Source organism: Heptranchias perlo, chromosome 6 (genome assembly GCF_035084215.1).
Source record: "Heptranchias perlo isolate sHepPer1 chromosome 6, sHepPer1.hap1, whole genome shotgun sequence".
NCBI lineage: Eukaryota > Metazoa > Chordata > Chondrichthyes > Hexanchiformes > Hexanchidae > Heptranchias > Heptranchias perlo.
Genome location: NC_090330.1, coordinates 13,215,013 through 13,240,572, shown reverse-complemented (window position 1 = coordinate 13,240,572; position 25,560 = coordinate 13,215,013). Strand labels below are relative to the sequence as shown.

The window sequence follows — 25,560 nt, the reverse complement described above, 5'->3', positions numbered from 1 at the left end:
GTGTTTCTGCACAGCTGGTTGATCAATAGAAAATAATGAGCTGAGTGAGGCCAGAGACATTCCAGGTTAGCAGATAAGGATGGGGATGATTAGGGGAAACATTCCAAGCTGGAAGATGAGGGGACATCCATCTATGTCTGTCACTGCGGCATGATCAGCTAACTGTATTGTCCATGATTGGCCTGCAGTTAGGTAACCCCTCATGGCCAACCTATGCCCGGCTTATGATTGGTGTTGAACCTCATGTTAGCAATGTTCCAACCCCTATTGATCTGTATAAACGTGTGTATTTTCTGTATGTTCTTTGTCTTGCTTTGCCAGCATAGAGGGACTCTAACAGGAGTCCAAATCAATGCTGCAGACTAAGAACCCTGCTATTAAAGTTGTGTTGAACTTTAAAGATGTATTCAACTCAGTTTTTGCTGAACCAGACTGAGGGAAAGAATCCAGTTCATCACTTATATAAATGTTGATGTTGTCGTTATGCATCCTGCTTGATATTTAGTTTAATTGGAGTAAGTGGATCTGAATGCTGGACAGGGATTATACACAAGCAAGGCTCCACACTCAATGCGGGAGGGCAATTAAAATCGGCCAGGTTACGTACCCACTGGAATTTCACCAGTTACTTACCATTCTGAATTTTAACCTGCTCTACTGGCGGGCAGTAAGGGTATCCACCCGCGGCCCAAAGTAATGCAGAGGAAAATATGCCCGATAAATAGATTTTTTTAAATCTTTGAGCAATATCAGGTGTGATCAGTTGTTGAGTAGAAGGATTCATGTGAGAAAATGTGTGACTGAGGCAGCTGAAGACATGGCCGCCAATGGTGGAGCGATGAGCTCAAGTTTACGGAGGGTGTAAGGTGGGAGGCTGGCCAGGAGACTACAGGTGATAAAGGCATGGGTGAGGGCTTCAGCAGCAGATGAGCTGAGGCAGGGGCGGAGATGGGTGATATTACGGAGGTGAAAGTAGGCGGCCTTGGTGATGGAGAGGATGTGGGGGCGGAAGCTCAGCTCAGGGTCAAATAGGACGTCAAGGCTGCAAACAGTCTAGTTCAGCCTCAGAGAGTTGATGCGATAACCCCCGTTTAGTGTTACCATGCAAAACCAATTTCCACCCCATTACGTTTCAAAACTATTTTGTTGAGTCATATAAGAAAAGGAAATTTCAAAACAAAATGAAGCATTATAAAAAATCCACAAAGTTAGGCTCCTTTGATGTCTCAGTGAGTAAACACACCATATGGTGTAGTGTGGTATTGAGCCACACTGACCAGGATAGTCCTGCATTTAATCCCGAATGCTGAATTAGCTGCTCCTTATCCAGGGTAACAGTAGCTCTGGTGAGGCTATGGAGGGAGAACAACAAAAAAAAAATCAGCCAAGGCTCCCACTTCAGATCACTATCCAGTGATCTCTGCGGGGAAGTGAGCATTTCTGGGGATCAAGTGAGTACCGGGTCAGGCTTAGCTGTGATGCCACCCATTGTCGAATAGCCTGCTGACATGCACTGGCTCACACATTCAAAAATCCAATTGGGTGAAGTACTGGGTGGAACTATAACCCAGTGAGAGTAGAAAGGAAAAGATGGTGACTTAGTGAAGCATGCCTCCCGCTTCATAACTGACAGCTCAAAGAATAGAAATGACAGTTTCTAGGAATAACATGTTCTGAATGAACATTACCCTCTCCCTCCTGGGTGGACAATGTAAATGTCTGTTTTGAAAGACTACAGGGTATAACATGGCTAGAGGTCTACTTCTAGCTGTCTTATTGCAGTAAGCTAGAGGGTGAAGTAACCTTACCAATTGGAACAAAATCTAATGAACTGCTCCGGAACAAGTGCACTCTAAATCTACCCTGAAAGATATTCTTCATTCATTTCAAATAGAGCACCAAAAAAAAAATCACTGGAAACTCTGCAAACCGCAGCTATATAAATCTTAATGGTACATTATCGGCTGTAAATAAAAGCACAATAATTCATGTAATCGCTCTCACTCAAGACCAACAATATTATGTTCACCTAAGATATCCAATCTTATTTCATTTCAGAACACATCATCTTCTACAGTACAGACTTGGGTGCCTCACTCAAGTGGCCATTCTGTATGGGGGTAATTTTGATGATAGTGTAAAACGGGTGATAACGATTCAGCCGCCCGTTATACACCTCTCCCGATTTTCATTTCCACTGACTTCAATGGAAAGGAAAATCAGGAGAGATGTACAACGAGCGGCTGAATCAATATCGCCCGTTTTACACTATCGCCCAAAGTCAAAATCACCCCTTAGGTGTGAGCCTAAACAGTGACGATTGCCAGGCTAGTTCTTCGTGGGGCCTCATGTACGAGTCCGATCTTGCTCTTGCCCGATGTCCACACGTGTTCATGTATCTCTGGTCCCTGCCTGCTCCCATGCTAATCAGGTGCCATCCCACTGACCCCATTACACTTGGGTGGGATCAGCGCTGCAGAACATGTTGGGCATGATCCTGGTGTAAATTCCAGGCCAATGTGTTTTCAAAACCAGAAAGCATGGTGCTGCCAACAATTCTGTAAATTGTTGTACCTTTTCATTGCACAAGAGTATTGAGCTTATCTCCACCAGTCGTGGCACTATAGTTGATCTCAGTGTTACTGGGTTAGGTACAAAACTCAGCAAACGCTCCCCCTCCTGATTTGTGCCATATGACCATTTCTGCAAGTTTGCATGTGTGGACATTGGATGAAAGCCCCCATGCTGCAGAAACCAGCCGTGCTCCACTTTTTGAGGTGGGGGGGTAGAGGGGGGAGGGGAGTTGTAAAGGCACCCCTCCCCAGACCTCAGCAATGATCCAATCAGGCCTGTCAGCAGAGGGGATAAGTTGCACTGCAACAAAAAATTATTTCAGTTGCGTCGAGCGTCCAGGCCGCTTGCTAGGCCTCAACACCACCGGCAAGGCCCAAATGCCCCCTTGTGGAGGCCAATACATCTCACTTCAGAGAAACCGTACCAGCCGACACTGCAGTATTGGGTCATAGAATCATAGAATCATAGAAGTTACAACATGGAAACAGGCCCTTCGGCCCAACATGTCCATGTCGCCCAGTTTATACCACTAAGCTAGTCCCAATTGCCTGCACTTGGCCCATATCCCTCGATACCCATCTTCCCCATGTAACTGTCCAAATGCTTTTTAAAAGACAAAATTGTACCCGCCTCTACTACTGCCTCTGGCAGCTCGTTCCAGACACTCACCACCCTTTGAGTGAAAAAATTGCCCCTCTGGATCCTTTTGTATCTCTCCCCTCTCACCTTAAATCTGTGCCCCCTCGTTATAGACTCCCCTACCTTTGGGAAAAGATTTTGACTATCGACCTTATCTATGCCCCTCATTATTTTATAGACTTCTATAAGATCACCCCTTAACCTCCTACTCTCCAGGGAATAAAGTCCCAGTCTGTCTAACCTCTCCCTGTAAGTCAAACCATCAAGTCCCGGTAGCATCCTAGTAAATCTTTTCTGCACTCTTTCTAGTTTAATAATATCCTTTCTATAATAGGGTGACCAGAACTGTACACAGTACTCCAAGTGTGGCCTCACCAATGCCCTGTACAACTTCAACAAGACATCCCAACTCCTGCATTCAATGTTCTGACCAATGAAACCAAGCATGCTGAATGCCTTCTTCACCACCCTATCCACCTGTGACTCCACTTTCAAGGAGCTATGAATCTGTACTCCTAGATCTCTTTGTTCTATAACTCTCCCCAACGCCCTACCATTAACGGAGTAGGTCCTGGCCCGATTCGATCTACCAAAATGCATCACCTCACATTTATCTAAATTAAACTCCATCTGCCATTCATCGGCCCACTGGCCCAATTTATCAAGATCCCGTTGCAATCCTAGATAACCTTCTTCACTGTCCACAATGCCACCAATCTTGGTGTCATCTGCAAACTTACTAACCATGCCTCCTAAATTCACATCCAAATCATTAATATAAATAACAAATAACAGCGGACCCAGCACCGATCCCTGAGGCACACCGCTGGACACAGGCATCCAGTTTGAAAAACAACCCTCGACAACCACCCTCTGTCTTCTGTCGTCAAGCCAATTTTGTATCCAATTGGCTACCTCACCTTGGATCCCATGAGATTTAACCTTATGTAACAACCTACCATGCGGTACCTTGTCAAATGCTTTGCTGAAGTCCATGTAGACCACGTCTACTGCACAGCCCTCATCTATCTTCTTGGTTACCCCTTCAAAAAACTCAATCAAATTCGTGAGACATGATTTTCCTCTCACAAAACCATGCTGACTGTTCCTAATTAGTCCCTGCCTCTCCAAATGCATGTAGATTCTGTCCCTCAGAATACCCTCTAACAACTTACCCACTACAGATGTCAGGCTCACTGGTCTGTAGTTCCCAGGCTTTTCCCTGCCGCCCTTCTTAAACAAAGGCACAACATTTGCTACCCTCCAATCTTCAGGCACCTCACCTGTAGCGGTGGATGATTCAAATATCTCTGCTAGGGGACCCGCAATTTCCTCCCTAACCTCCCATAACGTCCTGGGATACATTTCATCAGGTCCCGGAGATTTATCTACCTTGATGCGCGTTAAGACTTCCAGCACCTCCCTCTCTGTAATATGTACACTCCTCAAGACATCACTATTTATTTCCCCAAGTTCCCTAACATCCATGCCTTTCTCAACCGTAAATACCGATGTGAAATATTCATTCAGGATCTCACCCATCTCTTGTGGTTCCGCACATAGATGACCTTGTTGATCCTTAAGAGGCCCTACTCTCTCCCTAGTTACCCTTTTGCCCTTTATGTATTTGTAGAAGCTCTTTGGATTCACCTTTGCCTGATCTGCCAAAGCAATCTCATATCCCCTTTTTGCCCTCCTGATTTCTCTCTTAACTCTACTCCGGCAATCTCTATACTCTTCAAGGGATCCACTTGATCCCAGCTGCCTATGCATGTCATATGCCTCCTTCTTATTTTTGACTAGTGCCTCAATCTCCCGAGTCATCCAAGGTTCCCTACTTCTACCAGCCTTGCCCTTCACTTTATAAGGAATGTGCTTACCCTGAACCCTGGTTAACACACTTTTGAAAGCCTCCCACTTACCAGACGTCCCTTTGCCTGCCAACAGACTCTCCCAATCAACTTCTGAAAGTTCCTGTCTAATACCATCAAAATTGGCCTTTCCCCAATTTAGAATTTTAACTTTTGGGCCAGACCTATCCTTCTCCATAGCTATCTTAAAACTAATGGAATTATGATCACTGGTCCCAAAGTGATCCCTCACTAACACTTCTGTCACCTGCCCTTCCTTATTTCCCAAGAGGAGGTCAAGTTTTGCCCCCTCTCTAGTCGGGCCATCCACATACTGAATGAGAAATTCCTCCTGAATACACTCAACAAATTTCTCTCCATCCAAGCCCCTAATGCTATGGCTGTCCCAGTCAATGTTGGGAAAGTTAAAGTCCCCTACTATTACCACCCTATTTTTCTTGCAGCTGTCTGTAATCTCCTTACATATTTGCTCCTCAATTTCCCGTTGACTATTTGGGGGTCTGTAGTACAATCCTATCAAAGTGATCTCTCCCTTCTTATTTTTCAGTTCTACCCATATGGACTCAGTGGGCGAACCCTCGGATATATCCCCTCTCACTACTGCCGTGATGGTCTCCCTAATCAAGAACGCAACTCCCCCTCCTCTCTTACCTCCTGCTCTATCTTTCCTATAGCATCTGTACCCTGGAACATTGAGCTGCCAGTCCTGCCCCTCCCTTAGCCATGTTTCAGTAATAGGAATGGGAAGTCTTGGCTTAGAGAGTCCCTGCCCCTAGCCCCATTTCCAGTCCATCTTTTGCCTTGTAAGGGACGCACAGAAGATCTGCCCCTTATGCCTTGTAAGGGACGCACAGAAGATCTGCCCCTTACAAGGCACTAAGAAAACTCCCTGAGATCCAATGTAACTAGGTCTCCAGTATTTCCTGGGAATTTTGCTAGTCTCCCACTGGAGTTACAGTGGGAAACTTGCAGAACCCCTGAGGAAATTCTGGGCCATTCACTCTGGATGCAACATTGAAAGACTAAAGCTTTGGGTAATCAATCCATTCCTGCAATTCTTTACAGGGCTGTTGCCCCAATTGGATGCTCCCACGTGGAGAGACCCCACTCGCAAAGTGCTGATCAGCGCTTCCTGCAAAGAGCACTCCACACCAGGGGCGCTTGATTGTATAATCAGATTAATTTGGAACTGGTATTTCAACTGTAACCAGAATACATTTCTAAATTCCAAAATTTCTTTCAAAAAAAAATCCTTTACAACCACTGATTGCAGATCAGTATGATTACATTCAGACTACAGCAACTAATATGTCCCAATTTTTATTAAAAGATTCTCCAGCCCCTGCTCTCTATACTTACTTGTTCTTGGTTTAATAGCTTTCAAACAGTTCAATCTAGACCTGATTCAACAAGTCTTCATCCTTCAAATATTTAGCAGCTAGATTTATTTTCAGTCATGACTCGCATACAAATCACTACCACAAAACTGTTCACATTGACTCCCTGATACAACCAGACATAAGTTGCATGTTTTTTTTTAAAACGGTAACAGAAATACACTAGATAGAAATGGACTGGGGATTTTTTTTTTGATTTTTCAACTTTTCCCCTATGTTTCCCCTCCTCACCCGAATGTTCTGATTTCTTCTTAACTGAAAAGTCTACATGAAGGACCGAGGCCCACAGTCCAGGATGTCGCCAAGAATGAAAAGAATTGAGGTAAATCAGGAAGTAGTGATTAAATGATGCAAAATGTAGAGATTGTAGGAAAGAAGAAAGACTGAAGAAGGTAAGGAGTTCTTTGAGATTCTGGGAAACAATGAATTAGAATGAATAAAGGCCAATTTTCTTGACTGTTCCCCCCCACCCCTGGAGAACACAGCTCCCTAGACAGAAAGGTCAGGAGCAAGGGTCAGACACTCGGATTGCCAGATCTCTCAGAATGACATCGCTGAGCGTTGCCTTTTTGTGTCACCCATGTTGTATTTAATTTTAGAAAGAAGCTAGTTATTGAGACAGCTAGCTCACAGGATTTGAATTTAGTGACAATTGCTGTCAGATCACAAACAACATCACAGCACTGCAGCAGTCCAGCAGTGTTAGCAATTAACACAGTGACCCTATGAAATTCAAGGCAGTAGAGAAAGAGAGGCAGAGACACAAAGAGAGGGGAAGACAAAGAGAAAGATACAAGGAACTCCTGCAATATCTGGAAATCCACATTAAATGCCCTGATCCGCATCCCTGATTTTAATCGCTCCACCATTGGCGGCCGTGCCTTCAGCTGCCTAGGCCCTAAGCTCTGGAATTCCCTCCCTAAACCTCTCTGCCTCTCTCTCCTCCTTTAAGACGCTCCTTAAAACCTACCTCTTCCTGTCCTAATATCTCATGCGGCTCAGTGTCAAATTTTGTTTGATATCGCTCCTGTGAAGCGCCTTGGGACGTTTTAGTACGTTAAAGGTGCTATATAAATGCAAGTTATTGTTGATGGGCTTTACCCTCTTCCTTTCACTTTGTTTTAGATAGATAACTGTATAAGAGACACCTTGGTTTGTTGATACTGAATTTGAGGGAAAAGGAAGATGTGCAAAGTTTGTAGGAAGAAGGAAGAGGGCGAGCATCGGTCCTGTTGCTCATTTATACAGAAGAAGCTGACAAAGAGAGATTCGGCTTCCAGTAGAAAACTGGAAAAAAGCATAGGAGCAGGTGTCAAACAAAAACTGCCACGAAAACTCTTCCAATATCAGGGAGGCCACAGTCAGGGAGGAGGTTAATACCCAAGGGAGCCCATATGAAGTTAAACAGGAGATAGCAAACATCCTAATGACTACTTCCTGGAGCCTTTTACCAGCGAGTATGCAAACATTTTAACATCCAACCATCAAACACATGTTGGGATAGATTTTCAACTTGCTGACAAGGCATAAAACTGGCATTGTGGATCGATCGTCCGTAATAAAAACCATCCGATTTTCATTTCCATTGATTTAAATGGAAATTAAAATTGGGCAGTTTCTATTACGGGCAGTCAATTCACAATGCCAGTTTTATGCCTGGGCAGCAAGTTGAAAATCTATCCCAGTTGTTCATGTTTTGGAACTTTGCCAACGTGAAGCAAAGGCTCTACATTTGGTCAGTGGACTGAAAACCAATAAATCCCCAGGGAAAATGAATTATACCTCAGAGTACTTAAAGAGACAAGGGAGGAGATTTATGAGGTATTAATGCTCATTTTGAAGGGGTCAATGAGCACTGTGGAGGTTGACTGCAAAATGGCAAACATGGTTTCCATATTGAGTACAGGTGACAGAGCAAAACCTGGCAACTACAGACCTATGGGCCTGATCTCAATAATCAGAAAATTAATGCATAATAATTAGAAACAAAATGGAAGAGTACCATATGAAAGCCCAATAAATTATAGTTAACGGAGCTTCAGATATTTGTGCCTTGCAGGTGGTGACAGGTCTGCAAGCAGATCCAAATCCATCTACAAACATTTTATAACGATGGGCTTTCAGACAGTTTTCAATCTTGTGCAGTAGATTAACACTAATTCCAGAACAGTCAATGTTATAGAGAAGCCTTTTATGCAGTACCTTATCAAAAGCTTTCTGGAAGTCCAGGTAGACAATATCTACTGGGTTTCCCTCATCAATTATCCTGATGACGTCTTTAAAAAATGCAATCAAATTGGTCAGAAGCCGTGTTGGGTGTCCCTGAGATGGCTTTCTCTGTCTAGGTAGTCCTATAGTTCATCTCTAATAATTCACTCAAGCATCTCCCCTGTTACTGAAAAGCTAATATTCCTCGGTCAGATTTTCTGGACATTCACTCATTCGCTGTTTGTGGGACCTTGCTGTGTTTGCCAACATAAGACTAGTAACTGCATTTCAAAAGTAACCCAATGGTTGGAAAGTACCTTGGAATGTTCTGAGGATGTGATAAATGCAACTTCTTTCTTCTTTTTTAATCTTTCACCACCTCTGCCTCATTGCCGAAGCTGTGACGGAGATATACTATCTGCTCCAGGCTGACCTGCAGACAACTTCAAGAACTGGAACAGCTCTCCCTGTAGCTGTATTAACATTCTATGCTACAGATCTTCCCAGACTATGCAGGGGATATACTCCAAATCAGCCAACAATCTGCTGCACAAAGCAAGTGATAGAGGCCTTCTTTGTGAAGGGTAATATGTTAGAAAGAAAGAATGTGCCTTTCATGACCTCAGGACGTCCCAAAACATTTTATAGCCAATAAAGTACTTTTTGAAGTGTAGTCACTGTTGTAATGGAAACATGGCAGCCAATTTGCGCATAGCAAGATCCCACACACAGCAATGTGATAATGACCAGATAATATGTTTTTAGCAGTGTTGGTTGAGGGATAAATATTAGCCAGGATACCAGAAAGAACTCACCTGCTCTTCTTCGATTAGTGCCATGGAATCTTTTACGTCCACCTGAGAGGGCAGATGGGGCCTTGGTTTAACGTCTCATCCGAAAGGCACCACCTCTGACAGTGCAGCACTCCCTCAGTACTGCACTGGAGTGTCAGCCTAGATTTTGGGCTCAAGTCTCTGGAGTGGGAATCAGACCCACATCCTTCAGATTCAGAGTGCTACCAACTGAGCCACGGCTGACACCTGTTCATAATGTTCATCATTTTTGCTGAGAAAAGCTCGACAGGGCACAGAACTTTGCTCAGGTGCCAGGGCAGCCCAGAACTACAGCGATTGGTATTGTACAGCCCATTGAGACTAGTTCCCACTTCCTGGTGGGCAAGGTGCACTGCTGGCCTTTGGGGAGGGGGCCCTGGCAATTCTCTTTGCACCCTCTTCATGCAGCCATGTGTCCGTTTTGCCAACCAGCAAACAGAAGGTTGGAGCTGTACCACTCTGTCACTTGCTCCCACAGTCCAGTCCTGTGCCTTCAAATTGGGTTCCTTCATGTCATTCTTCCCATCCCACACTCCCCAGTCATAAGCTTTGGCAAAGGGTCGACAAATATTTAAAATTCAGCATTATAAAGACTGAAGCAATATTTCTCTCCATGTGCAACCATCTTTAAGTATGTACTTCCCTTTAAGTTTGAGTTCCTGGTCAGATTTTACACTAGGTTGGCTTCCAGTCTTGGACCAAAACTGTGCTGGGAGCTTCCATTAATTAGTAAAAATGAGCTGAGACTGTAAAATTGGGCAAATTCAGTTCCGTAAGATGTTTGGTTAGCTTGGGCCAGCAGCTAGCTTTTGCTGGGATCTCAAATTGGCATTTTATTTGGATACAGGTTTTAATAATATATAAAGAAGTTTCTTTGTGAATTGACTGTTATTATTTTGGAGTTCCTCTTGTCCTTGTTTGTTGAAAGTTCATTTCATCAGCAATATTATGATATTCATAGACTGATAATGATCTGAGGCAGTGAAGCGAAACATCTCAAAGGAATCAATCCTCAGAGCAGGGGTAAAATCATTTTTATATACAAGAATATATATCTGTCTGTGAATAGAACATCAAGCCAGCATAGAAGTTTTATCTGTTTACAAATCATTGCTTTGCATTTAGACATAAAATTTGCAGAAAGTTGCAACAGCAGAATATGCAGTATGTATAATTATTTTTTTTAAACTCAGCCAAGATACTACACATATTGGAACCAAGAATTAAATGTTGATAATAAAAACAGAAAATGCATTCAAAAGGTCATCGACCTGAAACATTGGGCTTGATTTTCAAATGGCAGCGGAATGGCAGTGGGGGGCAGGGGGGGGTCAATGGGCGCACGGCAAACCCGGATAATAAAATCTTACCGTTCCCCACAGGATCACGAAGTAATTGATGCTCATTAATCATGTTTACGGGTTTCCGGCCCGGCAGCCAGTCTGATTGACAGGTTGGCTGCCGACAGGAGCTGCAATGTTGAGGGGTGGGGTAGGAGAGGGGAGAGAGAGAGAGAGAGACATCATCAGGCGCTGGAACAGAGGGTGGGGGGGGGGGAACAAACATTCGGGGAGGGGGGATATCGGACATCGTCGAGGCGGGGGGGAGACGTCGGGGGGGTGAGACATCAGAGAAGAGACGTCGGGGGGGGGCGTGAGACGTCGGGGGGGGGGCGTGAGACGTCGGGAGGGGCGTGAGACGTCGAGGGGGGGGGCGTGAGACGTCGGGAGGGGCGTGAGACGTCGGGGGCGGGCTTGAGACATCGGGGGGGGGCGTGAGACGTCGGGGGGGGAGTGAGACGTCGGGGGGGGGCGTGAGACATCGAAGCAGGGGGTTGCAGGTGAGATCATATGAAAGGTAGGTTTATTTAATTTTTTTAAACTTTATGAAATGTTATTTTACTTAATTTATTTAGTTTATTTTTGCCTGATCCGGCCCTTCGTGTCTGGTCTCACCAGGCGTGAATCGGAAGCTGTGGGAAAGCCGCCCAGTTAAGTCGAAAATCGTTGTAACTACCTGCTATGTAACAAATAAAGTACCTTAAGTATCTCAGTGAGGCACATTTGCTTCTTTAAATATCGTCCCGCCGGCTTCAATTGCTGGCGGGACTTCCGGATTCCAGAACCCCGCGCGCACACAGATGCGTCTGTATGAGACGCGGAAGTCGGCGGGTTGGAGCCGGGTTCCTTACCCGCTCCGGATTTTACCGATTTTCACTGCCCCCCCCCCGACCCCCAGAGTTTCATCTGAAAATCGAGCCCATTAACTCTGTTTCTTTCTTCACAGATGCCGCCCATCTTGCTGAGTATTTCCAGCATTTTCTGTTTTTAGTTCAGATTTCCAGCATCCGCAGTAAATTTTGTTTTTGATTTAGAGTTAAATCTTAACATCGTTTCATTACTGGCTGGAGAACTAACCCTTGAAGCAGTTTCCAACCAATTAAGGCTAAATTTAAGAGCTATCAGCTCAGATATTCCTCTCTCCTCAGGCACCGAGCTAAGTGAAATGCACCCGACTCGCCTGTATTTTGGATTCAGGTCATTAACACTGTGCAGGCCCACCCCCCTGACTGTGGCATCCACCCAAAATCAGGGACTGGAAATCCAGCCGCTGCTACATGCCTGATTGGTAAAAAATGGCTCTGGCTGCAGGGTTCCTCTGATTGTTGTCCAGAAACAGCAGTCAGTAGGCCTCCCGCCCTAAAGGTCTTCCTGATGCTGTAAAAGAAGCCACCTATATTCTGGGGGACTCCATCAGGTGGCAGCCAGGTCCTGCTCATAGCCTCCAATCTAAGCAGGCTGGGAGCAAGGCATAACGCCTGCTTCTCCTGGGGGGGCTTCCACTGGACATCCAATTAACGTCCTAGGAGGGCCTCAGGCCCCTCTCACCTGACTTAAATAATGTTACGATGCCTGCACACACAGGTCCTCCAAGCCCATTCAGCCAACGCACTGGAAATCTCCAGGCACGCAAAGGAGCAGAACTTCAGGGTGACAAGACCCTGGCTCCTTTTCCTCTGCTTTGCACCTCATACAGTATTGGAGCCATGGACCCCAGCCCCAGAAATAGAGACAGGTCAGTAAAGGCACAGGAGAAAATTGGGGCCGAGAATCCTTGGAGTTCTGGCAATTCCTGTCACAACTCCAGTGGGAGTGCGGCGGAATGGCTAGAAAATAGGCCGGGATCTGGATCTGCGGGGTCCCAGCCTTGAACAGGGTCAACTGCAGGGCCTTGTAAGGGGCGGAGCCTCTGCCAGCCCCTTGCAAGTTTATTAATGCAGAAGGGGGCATGGTCATTGTGGGGAGGCTGATGCAGAGGAATTCGCAGGCCAGGGGTTCCTGCATCCCAAGCCAGGAGGGACATCAGTAGGCCAATACACAGAGTTGGACCAGCCCATTGAAAGGTGGAAGTTGGGCCTGTCTCTTAGACCTCTGAAGAAAGAAGAATTGTCCAGATAAAGATCAGCCTCCTTACAAAGAGCCAAGTGACTGTTGTGATTTATTTCTGAGAAAGCCCCACACCAATCACCTCCCCCAGACCTGACAGACTCTAGGGTCTGAGTGCATCCCCAGTGTTGCCGGCACCTACCAGGGATATTTAAATTCAGTGACCTCCCCCTGACCCCCGCCAACATCAGTGGGGTCAATAGCAGAGGTCGCTGGCAGAAGGATCCTGGCACCAAAGGATTTTCAGTCCTTTAAGTAAAGTAAAAGTAAAATAAGCTAGAAAAAAATATAGTAGTAAAAATAGATTTAGTATAATATAATTTAAATAAAAGTCACAATAGTAAAAACAAAAGAAAGAGACACTGGAGAAGATAGAAGAGTCCATGAGATAGGGAGCTGCATTTGAAGGTAGAACAAGTTGGAGAATCACCACTACCGTGTTGCAGCTCTGTCTTTGACCCACACTCCCTTCAAGGGTGGCTCTCTAATGGGTACCTGGAATGAGTGAATTTACCCTATACTACATAGATGTAAAGGACTGAAATAAATAGAGAAAATGCTGGAAATATACAGCAGGTCCACTAGCATTGGGTCTGTCCGAACTGGAAACTGGAAGATATGCAAACCCTTTTATTGGACTGAGCAGGGGGGAGGAAGAGGGAGAGGCAACAGGCAAAAGTCAAGAGGCGAGTATGTTAACTCCTGTCACCGAGAGGCGGTTAAGGGGTTTAATAGCCTGCAAACAGGTTAATTAAAAAGCTGGAAACAAGTGGAAAAATAGGAAGGAAACGAAAACTGGTGGTGATACATGAAGATCAACTTAGTGAGACAGAGAAAAGACAAATGTAATGGGCTGTATTCGCAGTGGGTCTCAGATGTGGATCTGACCACCCATACAGTTACTAATAAGCCTTACTTACCAAGATCAAGATGGATGTTGGGAACAAAAGAGTTGAGAAAGAACATGAAGATAACGAATCCCAGAACAGTTGAGCATTTCACTAGAAGGGCTTTGTCCATTATCCTGTGCTGCAAAAATATAATCAATATTATTTTTCTCTTTGTGTGTGTGTGTGTAAAAATTGCAACTAACTTCATAAAATCAATGGAACAGAAAAGAAAAATCAAATCGGATTATCAGATCTTGGTTTCTCTGCGCAGAAGGAAAGACGGCAGAAGAATCTAAGCCAAGATCTGTCCGACAATCAATAATTCTTCTCAGAGTTTTGACATTCTGAAAATCAATTTTTGATCATTTTAAATACAAATATTTTTTAATGGTAACCTGAGACCCGGAGCAGGCTTTAGTCCCCATCTTATGCAAATTAGAAAATTCTGCACGATTTCTTATATTACCACTGCTAAATGGATTTATATTTTTTTAGAAACTCTCTTCAAGCAACAAGCCAGTTTACATTTTTTTTTCTCCCTAGGAAATGACATTACTTCTCAAATGCCTGTCTTCAAGTTGCCCACAGCACCATTAGCCGCTATGAGTGAGTAAAAGTGGAATTGCCCTGTCCGTGCGCTTGAATGCTTCAGAAATGCATGTGCTTTTGTTTTTATAGGATTGATTTTTTTTTTGTTCCCCAAAGTCAATTTTGTGTTCAGGAGTGAATAACATTTTTTTTTTTTATTCGTTCACGGGATGTGGGCGTCGCTGGCAAGGCCGGCATTTATTGCCCATCCCTAATTGCCCTCGAGAAGGTGGTGGTGAGCCGCCTTCTTGAACCGCTGCAGTCCGTGTGGTGACGGTTCTCCCACAGTGCTGTTAGGAAGGGAGTTCCAGGATTTTGACCCAGCGACAATGAAGGAACGGCGATATATTTCCAAGTCGGGATGGTGTGTGACTTGGAGGGGAACGTGCAGGTGGTGTTGTTCCCATGCGCCTGCTGCCCTTGTCCTTCTAGGTGGTAGAGGTCGCGGGTTTGGGAGGTGCTGTCGAAGAAGCCTTGGCGAGTTGCTGCAGTTCATCCTGTGGATGGTGCACACTGCAGCCACAGTGCGCCGGTGGTGAAGGGAGTGAATGTTTAGGGTGGTGGATGGGGTGCCAATCAAGCGGGCTGCTTTATCTTGGATGGTGTCGAGCTTCTTGAGTGTTGTTGGAGCTGCACTCATCCAGGCAAGTGGAGAGTATTCCATCACACTCCTGACTTGTGCCTTGTAGATGGTGGAAAGGCTTTGGGGAGTCAGGAGGTGAGTCACTCGCCGCAGAATACCCAGCCTCTGACCTGCTCTCGTAGCCACAGTATTTATATGGCTGGTCCAGTTAAGTTTCTGGTCAATGGTGACCCCCAGGATGTTGATGGTGGGGGATTCGGCGATGGTAATGCTGTTGAATGTCAAGGGGAGGTGGTTAGACTCTCTCTTGTTGGAGATGGTCATTGCCTGGCACTTATCTGGCGCGAATGTTACTTGCCACTTATGAGCCCAAGCCTGGATGTTGTCCAGGTCTTGCTGCATGCAGGCTCGGACTGCTTCATTATCTGAGGGGTTGCGAATGGAACTGAACACTGTGCAGTCATCAGCGAACATCCCCATTTCTGACCTTATGATGGAGGGAAGGTCATTGATGAAGCAGCTGAAGATGGTTGGGCCTAGGACACTGCCCTGAGGAACTCCTGCAGCAATGCCCTGGGGCTGAGATGATTGGCCTCCAACAACCACTACCATCTTCCTTTGTGCTAGGTATGACTCCAGCCACTGGAGAGTTTTCCCCCTGATTCCCATTGACTTCAATTTTACTCGGGCTCCTTGGTGCCACACTCGGTCAAATGCTGCCTTGATGTCAAGGGCAGTCACTGTCACCTCACCTCTGGAATTCAGCTCTTTTGTCCATGTTTGGACCAAGGCTGTAATGAGGTCTGGAGCCGAGTGGTCCTGGCGGAACCCAAACTGAGCATCGGTGAGCAGGTTATTGGTGAGTAAGTGCCGCTTGATAGCACTGTCGACGACACCTTCCATCACTTTGCTGATGATTGAGAGTAGACTGATGGGGCGGTAATTGGCCGGATTGGATTTTTCCTGCTTTTTGTGGACAGGACATACCTGGGCAATTTTCCACATTGTCGGGTGGATGCCAGTGTTATAGCTGTACTGGAACAGCTTGGCTAGAGGCGCAGCTAGTTCTGGAACAAATGGAAATTCTTCTTGACTTTTTCTCACCGAGTGATCGCTGCAAGCATTCTGAGGCCAGGTTCGGATGCAGAGCATGGCTTAGAAAAATCATAGAAATATACGACACAGAAGGAGGCCATTTGGCCCATCGTGTCTGTGCTGGCCGAAAAAGAGCTATCCAGCTGAATCCCACTTTCCAGCTCTTGGTTCCTAGCCTTATTTGTTACGGCACCTCAGGTACACATCAAAGTGCCCTTTAAATGCGATGAGGGTTTCTGCCTCTACCACCCTTCCAGGCGGTGAGTTCCAGACCCCCACCACCCTCTGGGTGGAAATATTTCTCCTCAATTCCCCTCTAATCCTTCTACCAATTTCTTTAAATCTATGCCCCCTGGCTTTTGACACCGCTGCTAAGGGAAATAGGTCCTACCTATCCACTCTATCTAGGCACCTCATAATTTTATACACCTCAACTAAATCACCCCTCAGCCTCCTCCGTTCCAAAGAAAACAATCCCAGCCTATCCAATCTTTCCTCATAGCTAAAATTCTTCAGTCCTGGCAACATCCTCGTAAATCTCCTCTGTACCGTATACTGTGGTGACCAGGACTGTATGCAGTACTCTAGCTGTGGCCTAACTAGTGTTTTATACAGTTCTAGGATAACCTCCCTGCTCTTATCATAGAATCATAGAATGGTTACAGCATGGAAGGAGGCCATTCGGCCCGTCAAGTCTGTGCCGGCTCTCTGCAAGAGCAATCCAGCTAGTCCCACTCCCCGCCCTTTCCCCTGCAAATTTTTTCCCTTCAAGTACTTATCCAATTCCCTTTTGAAAGCCACGATTGAATCTGCTTCCACCTCCCCCTCAGGCCGTGCATTCCAGATCAGAACCACTTGCTGTGTAAAAATGTTTTTCCTCATGTCGTCTTTGGTCCTTTTACCAATCACCTTAAACCTAAGTTCTCAGGTTCTTGACCCTTCCGCCAATAAAAGCAATTTCTCTCTATCTACTCTGTCTAGACCCTTCATGATTTTGAATACCTCTATCAAATCTCCTCTCAACCTTCTCTGCTCTAAGGAGAACAACCCCAGCTTCTCCAGCCTGTCCACCTAACTGAAGTCCCTCATCCCTGGAATCATTCTAGTAAACCTCTTCTGCGCCCTCTCTAAGGCTTTCACATCCTTCCTAAAGTGTGGTGCCGAGAACTGGACACAATACTCCAGTTGTGGCCGAACCAAATAAAGCCAAATAAAGGTTTATCATATATTCTAGGCCTCGGCTAATAAATGAAAGTATCCCTTATGCCTTTTTAACCACCTTATCTACCTGTCCTGCTGCCTTCAGGGATCTGTGGACATGCACTCCAAAATCCCTTTGTTCCTCTACACTTCTCAGTATCCTACCATTTATTGTGTATTCCTTTGCCTTGTTTACCCTCCCCAAATGCATTACCTCACACTTCTCCGGATTGAATCCCATTTGCTACTTTTCTGCCCATCTGACAAGACCATTAACATCTTCCTGCAGTCTACAGCTTTCCTTCTCACTAACAACCACACAGCCAATTTTTGTATCATCTGCAAACTTCTTAATCATGCCCCCTACATTTAAGTCTAAATCATTGATATATACCACAAAAAGCAAGGGACGTAGTACTGAGCCCTGCGGAACCCTATTGGAAACAGCCTTCCAGTCACAAAAACACCCGTCAACCATTATCCTTTGCTTCCTGCCACTGAGCCAATTTTGGATCCAATTTGCCACTTTCCCTTGGAAACCTGGGGTTTTTAATTCCTGAATCCTGGGCCAACACTTGACCACATTCCCATTTCCTGCATGGTCCCTCCTCGGAGCGTCACTGAGCAAGATCTCCAAAATTGTGCCAATTTATTTAATTTCTGAATTTGTGCCCATTGTGAACGGGGCTGAGACATGCTCTAACTCCTTTGCACTTAGGATTCTTACCATCAGAGAACGAAGTCTTTCAAACTATCAAATTGCATTTGAACCCAGTTCCCGGAGTAAAAGGTGATCTACTCGCTGTGCCGCCCAGTCCCTCTGCAGTGGTGTCTTTTCCAACACAACAGACTTGTCAAAATATTCCAAAAGGAAAAAGTTGCAGGGTTATGGGGAAAGAGCAGGGGAGTGGGATAAATTGGATAGCTCTTTTAAAGAGCTGGCACAGGCACAGTGGGCCGAATGGCCTCCTTCTGTGCTGTAAGATTCTATGAAATTTAAATGCAGTCAGCGACAGTTTATAAGAACTGGTTTCTTACGAGCTCAGTAGGAACCTGGCCGAGTTTCTTCTTACCACATTACCTGCTGCTATAAAAATGATCATTTTGCAAAGGTAGATGTAACCTTCTTGATTTTTTTTTTCAAATTGAGGAACCAAGGTGAAAGACCAAGAGGTGTGATGCCACCAAGGTTGAAAAGTATAAAAGAGAAGACTAGGGGAAAGCCAGGAGTAGAGAATCATTGATGCCAAGTTTGGGTTTTAAAAGCCTTAAGCTTGTAGGAGGAAGGAAAGACTGAGGGAGATAGAGGCCCCGATATTTACGGGGAGACGGAAGGGAGTGGGGGCGACCGTCAGTGGCCGGGAAACCCAGAAGTGCAGGAAAGACGGAGGTCCAGCTGAATTTAAAGGCAGGACCACATATGATTTTTTTTATCTCCGCTTCCCGCCTGGTAGCTAGCCAGATTGAGAGGCCTGCTGTACAGCAGGGGACCAGAGAGGATGGAAGGAGGGAGGGAGAGATCACGGGGTGGGGGGGGAGGGGAGGAAAAGATCGCGGGGTGGGAAGACATTGGATCGCGGAAGGGTTCAGCCAATTGCGGGGGGGGGGGGGGTGGGGAGACATCAGATGGCGGGATGGTCAGCCAATCACGGCGGGGGGGCATATAGAGACATCAGATGGCGGAGGGGGGAGACATTAGATGGCCGGGGGTGGGGGCTAGAGACATTGGATCACCGGGTTGAGGGGGTTCTGGAGATTACGGGGAGGGGATCCGGAAATCAGAGAGAGAGGGTAAGCCGATCGCGGGAGGGTCGGCCGATCGGAGTGGGGGAGGTCGGCTGATTGCTGGGAGGGGGGTCTGGAGATCATGGAGAGGGGGGTTTGCTGAACGCGAGGAGGGAGGCAGATCACGACAGGTTAACTTGGAGGGCCGGGGGGAAGCGCTCCTGCTCCTCCTGGCCCACAAGCAGTGCTGGATCTAGCAGTTCTCGCCTTGCTTTAGCTGCCGGTGTTGTAATTCTGCATTTATGGGATGTAGACCAATTAAGTGAGTGGGCAAAACTGTGGCAGGTGGAGTTCAGTGTGGTGAAGCATGAGAACATCCACTTTGGATCTGAGGAAGACAAATTGGAAGGTGTTCTTAATGGTGAGAGACTAGAAGCTGTGGAGGAACAAAGGGATTTTAGTGTCCAGGTACACAAATCACTAAAAGCTAGTACACAGGTACAAAAAGTAATCAAAAAGCTCAATGGACTGTTGATCTTTATCTCAACGGGGTTGGAATTCAAAAGTGAGGAAGCGAGTTATATAGAGCCTTGGTCTATCTGGAGTACTGCATTCAGTTCTGGGCACCAAATATCAGGAAAGATTTATTGGCCTTGGAGTGACAGGGTAGATTCACCACAATGATCCCGGCGCTTAAATGATTAAATTATAAGGGCAGGTCATATAAATTAGGTTTGTGTTCCCTTTAGTTTAGAAGACTGAGGAGATGACCTAATGGCGGTCTTAAAAATTATAAAGGGATTTGATAGGGTGGATACAGAGAAACTATTTCCTCTGGTGGGGAATCCAGGACAAGAAGGTATAATCTTAAAATTAGAGCTAGACCAGCTAGGCAATCGGGTAGCACTTTTTCACACAAATGTAGTGGAAATCTGAACTCGCTGCCCCTAAAGATTGTGGATGCTGTGTCAATTTAAATTTTCAAGTTTGAGATTGATAGATTTTTTTTTAGGTAAGGGTATCAAGGGATATGGAACAAAGACCGGTAAATGGATTGAGGTACAGATCAACCATGATGTAACTGAATGGCAGAACCGGCTCTAGGGGCTGACTGGCCTTTTCCTGTCCCTATGTTAATTGGCCCTTGATAAGAAATTAATTTCTATATAAGCAGTGCTGGTTCTTTATAGCAGGACTAGCTACAAACCACTGTGGACCAAGATCTCTTCTACTGTGGAGAGTATTTAGCTTAATCAATAAAGTAAATTACACAGCATACTTTGTAAGTACAATAGTTAAGGAGAGAGTCACTATGAATTACAATGCTACAATTATGGAATATCCAGGGCAATACTAATTTACAATGTGAAACAACTTAACAATTATCAGTGGTATTCAGAGGTTACTGCTTATAAAAAACTAGGAAGAGTTGAATCTACCAGATGAAACTCTGGTGTCTCTTGCCTTACCCCAGTTCAGGCTACATCCACCATAGATTATTTGTTTTTAAGAAACCTAAGGGCAAGAATCCACAGGGCAAAGCACAACCAATGATGAAAAAGAAGAGGAGAGAACTATAAACCTGAAAAAAAATGTTGACAGGCAAAGGGATGGAACAACAACGGGAACTATTTAAAACGGTGATCAATAGAATGCAGGAGAAATATATTCCGTTAAAAAACAAGAACAAACTAGCCAATAATGGATGAGTAAATAGATACGGGTAAAATTGAAACAAAAAAAAGGCATACTCTAAGTACATAGACAATAAAGGAAAGGATGACAAATGGGAATATGAAGAGGTTAGGAAAGAAGTCAAAAAAAAATTAGGAAAGCAAAGAGGAATTACAAGATTAAATTATCGAGGAATATAAAAAGAAATAGTAAAGTATTCTACAGGCACATAAATAACAAGAGAAAAATGAGGATAGGGATAGGGCCACTAAGGGATACACACGATAAACTCACAGGTAATGACAGCGAAATGGCAGAAATGGCAGAAATATTGAATAGTTACCTTGCCTCAGTATTTACCAGGGAGACTAATAAGGTGGGTATGACATTAGAAGAGATCAAAAAGATATAGAGACATTTAAGATAGAAAGGGGGGAGATAATTGATAAACTAATCAAACTTAGGGAGGATAAAACCCATGGTCCAGATGGATTGCATCCATGCATGTTAAAAGAAGTTAGGATAGAGATAGCAGAGGCAGTGTTTGATACATATAAAAATTCATTAGAAAAGGGAATAGTGCCAAAGGGCTATTGTGATTCCTGTATTTAAAAAGGGAGATCGAACAAGTCCAGGGAACTATAGACCAGTTAGCTTAACATCGGTGGTAGGAAAGATAATGGAATCTATACTCAAAGATGTAATAGAAAAATATCTAGAAACCAAAAATATAATAAAGAATAGTCAGCACAGATTTCAAAAGGGAAGGTCATGCTTGACCAACCATTGAATTCTTTGAAGAAGTAACAGAAAGAGTAGACAAGGGCAATGTAGTAGATGTAATATATTTGGATTTTCAAAAGGCTTCGATAAGGTACCACATAATAGACTCACGACTATGGTCAGAGCATATCGAGTCAGGGAACAGGTAATAGAATGGATAGCAAGCTGGCTATAAAACAGAAGAAAGAGAGTAGGGGTTAAGGTTGGTTCTTAGACTGGCAAAAGGTGGGAAGTGGTGTTCCACAGGGATCGGTGCTGGGAACACTCTTGTTCATAATTTACATTAATGACTTGGACTCAAGAATCGGAAGGACAATTTCAAAATTTGCGGATGACACCAAGTTGGGAGGAGCAGTTAATACAATGGAAGAATGGGTCAAAATACAGGAAAACATTAATAAACTTGCAGAATGGGCATGTAAGTGGCAAATGAATTTCAATATAGATAAGTGTGAGGTGGTGCATTTTGGTGGGAAGAATAAGGAGGCCACATACTGCTTGGATAATAAGAGTCTAAATGGGGTAGAGAAACAAAGGGATCTGGGGGTACAGATACACAAATCACTAAAAGTAGCCATGCAGGTTAAAAAGGCCATAAAAAAGGCAAATCAAGCACTAGGGTTCATTTCTGGAGGGATAGAATTGAAAAGCAAAGAAGTTATGTTAAACTTGTATAAAACCTTGGTTAGACCACACTTGGAGTACTGTGAACAGTCCTAGTCTCCATATTATAAAAAAGATATAGAGGCATTGGAGAAGGTGCAAAAAAGATTCACGGGGATGATACCAGAACTGAGAGGATATCCTTATCAGGAAAGGCTGAACAGGCTGGGACTCTTTTCTCTAGAAAAGAGAAGGCTAAGGGGTGACCTGATAGAGGTATTTAAGATAATGAAAGGGTTTGATAGGGTAGACATAGAGAAAATGATAGGGTGTCAAAAGCGAAATGTCATAAATATAAGATAGTCACTAATAAATCCAGTAGGGAACTTATGAGAAACTTCTTTACCCAAAGAGTGCTAAGAATGTGGAACATGCTACCACAAGGAGTAGTTGAGGCAAATAGATGCATTTAAGGAGAAGCCAAATAAGGGATAAAGGAATAGAAGGATATGCTGATAGGGTTAGACGAAGAGAGGTGGGAGAAGGCTCGTGTGGAGCAGAAACGCCAGCATAGACAAGTTGGGCCAAATGGCCTGCTTCTATGCTGTAAACTCTATGTAACTCTGTGTACAACAGAGCAAATTTTGGGTGTTAGGGGGAAAAGAAGGCTGTGGGAGGTAAGGGGTTCCACAGTTTAAACGTATTGCAACATCTCAAGCCCAAAAAGGGGCTAGTAGCCATCTCCAATCCACAGAAAAAATATCAATTTATAAAATTTATTTTAGATTTACTGGCAATTCATGACACCTACAATCAGAAAGTCTTTGGTGCTAATCAAACACTTTATATAAATTCAAGTCTTTATCAGACGGCATTTGTACAAACAGTGAAAAGATAATGAATAGGTTATCTTTTCAGATCAGTTTTAAGTAGCATCATGTGATAGATGAATTGCTATATTCTAGCTGTGAGGGGTAAAGGACAAATCTTTCTTACCGTTTTCTGCAGTTCCTGAATGTTAGTTTCCCAGTTTTTGTCGTCTTGTGAAATTTCTCTAAATTTGTAAAATTATAAAGTTACAAAAGGAAATCAATGTATCCGAATGTTGTAGTAATTAATTCAAAATAAAACTAACAAATAAAAGTCAGCAGTGCTTGCAATAAAATAAAGTGATCCGCAAGTGAGAAAACAGCAGCTTCAATCCAAGGCTCCCACACCTAACATTCCTTAAAATGCCAACCTTTATTTAAGGCTTCAATCCCTAACATTCTTTAAAATGCCAACCTTTATTTAAGGCTTCAATCCCTAACATTCTTTAAAATGCCAACCTTTATCCAAGGCTCCCACACCTAACATTCCTTAAAATGCCAACCTTTATCCAAGGCTCCCACACCTAACATTCCTTAAAATGCCAACCTTTATCCAAGGCTTCAATACCTAACATTCCTTAAAATGCCAACCTTTATCCAAGGCTTCAATACTTAACATTCCTTAAAATGCCAACCTTTATCTAAGGCTTCAATACCCAACATTCCTTAAAATGCCAACCTTTATCCAAGGCTTCAATATCTAACATTCCTTAAAATGCCAACCTTTATCCAAGGCTTCAATATCTAACATTCCTTAAAATGCCAACCTTTATCCAAGGCTTCAATATCTAACATTCCTTAAAATGCCAACCTTTATCCAAGGCTTCAATCCCTAACATTCCTTAAAATGCCAACCTTTATCCAAGGCTTCAATATCTAACATTCCTTAAAATGCCAACCTTTATCCAAGGCTTCAATATCTAACATTCCTTAAAATGCCAACCTTTATCCAAGGCTTCAATATCTAACATTCCTTAAAATGCCAACCTTTATCCAAGGCTTCAATCCCTAACATTCCTTAAAATGCCAACCTTTATCCAAGGCTTCAATACTTAACATTCCTTAAAATGCCAACCTTTATCTAAGGCTTCAATACTTAACATTCCTTAAAATGCCAACCTTTATCCAAGGCTTCAATCCCTAACATTCCTTAAAATGCCAACCTTTATCCAAGGCTTCAATATCTAACATTCCTTAAAATGCCAACCTTTATCTAAGGCTTCAATACCTAACATTCCTTAAAATGCCAACCTTTATCTAAGGCTTCAATACTTAACATTCCTTAAAATGCCAACCTTTATTTAAGGCTTCAATCCCTAACATTCTTTAAAATGCCAACCTTTATTTAAGGCTTCAATCCCTAACATTCTTTAAAATGCCAACCTTTATCCAAGGCTCCCACACCTAACATTCCTTAAAATGCCAACCTTTATCCAAGGCTCCCACACCTAACATTCCTTAAAATGCCAACCTTTATCCAAGGCTTCAATACCTAACATTCCTTAAAATGCCAACCTTTATCCAAGGCTTCAATACTTAACATTCCTTAAAATGCCAACCTTTATCTAAGGCTTCAATACCTAACATTCCTTAAAATGCCAACCTTTATCCAAGGCTTCAATATCTAACATTCCTTAAAATGCCAACCTTTATCCAAGGCTTCAATATCTAACATTCCTTAAAATGCCAACCTTTATCCAAGGCTTCAATATCTAACATTCCTTAAAATGCCAACCTTTATCCAAGGCTTCAATATCTAACATTCCTTAAAATGCCAACCTTTATCCAAGGCTTCAATCCCTAACATTCCTTAAAATGCCAACCTTTATCCAAGGCTTCAATACCTAACATTCCTTAAAATGCCAACCTTTATCCAAGGCTTCAATACCTAACATTCCTTAAAATGCCAACCTTTATCCAAGGCTTCAATACTTAACATTCCTTAAAATGCCAACCTTTATCTAAGGCTTCAATACTTAACATTCCTTAAAATGCCAACCTTTATCCAAGGCTTCAATATCTAACATTCCTTAAAATGCCAACCTTTATCCAAGGCTTCAATATCTAACATTCCTTAAAATGCCAACCTTTATCTAAGGCTTCAATACCTAACATTCCTTAAAATGCCAACCTTTATCTAAGGCTTCAATATCTAACATTCCTTAAAATGCCAACCTTTATCTAAGGCTTCAATACCTAACATTCCTTAAAACGCCAACCTTTATCCAAGGCTTCAATATCTAACATTCCTTAAAATGCCAACCTTTATCTAAGGCTTCAATACCTAACATTCCTTAAAATGCCAACCTTTATCCAAGGCTTCAATACTTAACATTCCTTAAAATGCCAACCTTTATCCAAGGCTTCAATACCTAACATTCCTTAAAATGCCAACCTTTATCTAAGGCTTCAATACTTAACATTCCTTAAAATGCCAACCTTTATCCAAGGCTTCAATACTTAACATTCCTTAAAATGCCAACCTTTATCCAAGGCTTCAATACCTAACATTCCTTAAAATGCCAACCTTTATCTAAGGCTTCAATACCTAACATTCCTTAAAATGCCAACCTTTATCTAAG

At 43.7% G+C, this 25,560-nt stretch overlaps 1 protein-coding gene across 1 annotated transcript in view; it reads right to left on the bottom strand.

Annotated features, from left to right (window-relative positions):
* The window catches only part of oca2 (oculocutaneous albinism II), a 386,742-nt gene that overhangs the window by 129,466 nt on the left and 231,716 nt on the right, over positions 1-25,560 (bottom strand). Inside the window, exons 16-17 of the mRNA XM_067985374.1 lie at positions 23,106-23,163; positions 13,889-13,997 (exon numbers count right to left, since the gene is read on the bottom strand). Coding sequence (XP_067841475.1) covers positions 13,889-13,997; positions 23,106-23,163 — 167 coding nt within the window. The remainder of the gene's footprint in view (positions 1-13,888; positions 13,998-23,105; positions 23,164-25,560) is intronic.